The sequence below is a fragment of the Echinococcus granulosus genome (assembly GCF_000524195.1).
Source record: "Echinococcus granulosus chromosome Unknown EG_S00132, whole genome shotgun sequence".
Taxonomy (NCBI): Eukaryota; Metazoa; Platyhelminthes; class Cestoda; order Cyclophyllidea; family Taeniidae; genus Echinococcus; species Echinococcus granulosus.
In genome coordinates, this window is record NW_020170512.1 from 35,888 (window position 1) to 37,666 (window position 1,779).

At 41.4% G+C, this 1,779-nt stretch overlaps 1 protein-coding gene across 1 annotated transcript; it reads right to left on the reverse strand. All coding sequences in view use genetic code 11, as the record gives it.

Annotated features, from left to right (window-relative positions):
- Positions 1-573: 573 nt before the first annotated feature.
- Positions 574-1,158, reverse strand: EGR_09103 (hypothetical protein; the record flags this gene model as incomplete). Its single annotated transcript, XM_024498352.1, has 2 exons — positions 574-678; positions 1,081-1,158. 2 exons carry the CDS (start codon positions 1,156-1,158, stop codon positions 574-576), a joined length of 183 nt encoding a protein of 60 aa, XP_024347219.1.
- Between the last annotated feature and the right edge of the window lie 621 nt (positions 1,159-1,779).

Here is a 1,779-nt window from a genome sequence, read left to right on the forward strand (position 1 = left end):
CCACTCCAGTCTAAAGCGCCACGTCGAAGTGAAGCATTGGGGTAAGTACAAATAGTTAATTGGATTAAGTCAAGAAGTAGAAGCGCTAGTTATCCTCGATTTTTTCATGTACTTTTAATACCGTAAAGCCGTTTCTTTTAAACTGTTAGTAAATTTATTTGCTCTAAGACTCCATCAGATATGTGTGTGAGGACTGTCAAATATCCTTTCACAAATTCACCTGCCTTCAACATCACCGAGATTCAATTCACGCGGGTAATCTTCCTTTTACTGCCTTTCACTCTAACTTAGCGCTGAATGTAGAGCCATCCAGAAGACATGATTCTTTTCTACGTTTGCTATTCCTGTGTAGATATAGCGGACACTTGAAATTACTCATTCGAGGTGAGAAAGGTGTAATGTAGGAACAAATATTTGTATCAAATGCAACCTAATTTTTTGCTTGTTCTGGCAAAATTGGACACCTCGAAGGTCATTTGGAGACAGGCCGCGTTCCAGATGTGACATCCGGTATGTCTAGTAAGCCATGAGCAGCTTTGTTCCCACTCAGCATTTATGAGAAGGAGATTTTACTTAACTGCTACTGTAGGATGGACGACTGATGAAGGACTTGTTTGCCAACAATGCTTCACTTCTCAGTGCCTTCGCATATTTATTCCCGAAGGAGTCGCGCGTAAGCTGGAATAGAATTGGTGTTATCAATTTTACCCTGTTTTGGTTATTTTGCGATTTGGGCAGAAGGATTCCTTATTACCAGTGTTTTACAATTTATTTTAGGGTTTACCATAGAGGACATGCGATCACAGTTTCATGGTGGTGATTACGAAGGAGTAGTAGATAGGAGAGAATTCATTCTTCAGTGCTTGCGCAGATTACAGGTTTTAAGAGCCAGGTCACGCAGAAATACATAGTTACTGTGGAATAAGTGTGCTTTTTGATGCGTCTAATTGACCCCAGTGTAGCAAATGCATGTAGTTTGGCTTTAGAATTCAATCAGAAGCAACGCCAAAACAAAACATTGCAAAAGAGCTATATGCTGACATTCACACAGTCAGCAGCTCACCGTAAAATGCCAATCACCCATGGCTTAATCTTTCTAACGCCCCCACTGACAATGGCAGTCGGTTCAAACACATGGTGTTTTTGGAAGGTAGACATGTACGCGAACAGCATAAGCTCATGGAAATGGAAATTAAAACATGATTTTTACTTAGGCATCAGGATGGCATTGGCCATGATCTGACACGATTCGATCTGAATAGCGAACACCCTATTCGAACTGTGGCAAACATGGAACTCTTTTAAGTAGACATAAGATGAGCTGAAATTCGGATAACTTCTCCTGGTAAAAGAGGTCAAAAATGAGGTAATTTTAGCCTGAATTTGAAGCGATTCTAAGCACCAACTCGTCAAGGAATCAGGACCGACTGTTTTATTGGCTTCCATTTGCCAGTAATGAGATGGCGTAACACTCAGAGGTGAAGCCGTGCTTCGCAGGATGTGGGAAGTCCACAGTGCGTTTGATTAGTCAAAAGTGCCCAAAAGTGATGTAACTTTTACTAGAAGTCTCAATGCTCAGCCTCATCCTTTGTCAATATATCCCTATTTTTTATCCCTATTTGTGTAATCCTAGTGTCACCGGATCTTATCATCGCCCTTCCGCTATATGCCACCCTAAAAATCTATTCCGCTTATCAGCATACTAACTCGGCCATAGCAGATACCATCTGTGAAGAAGATCTCAGTATCTCGATTTCCCTAGGCCAGTGCACGTTCTCG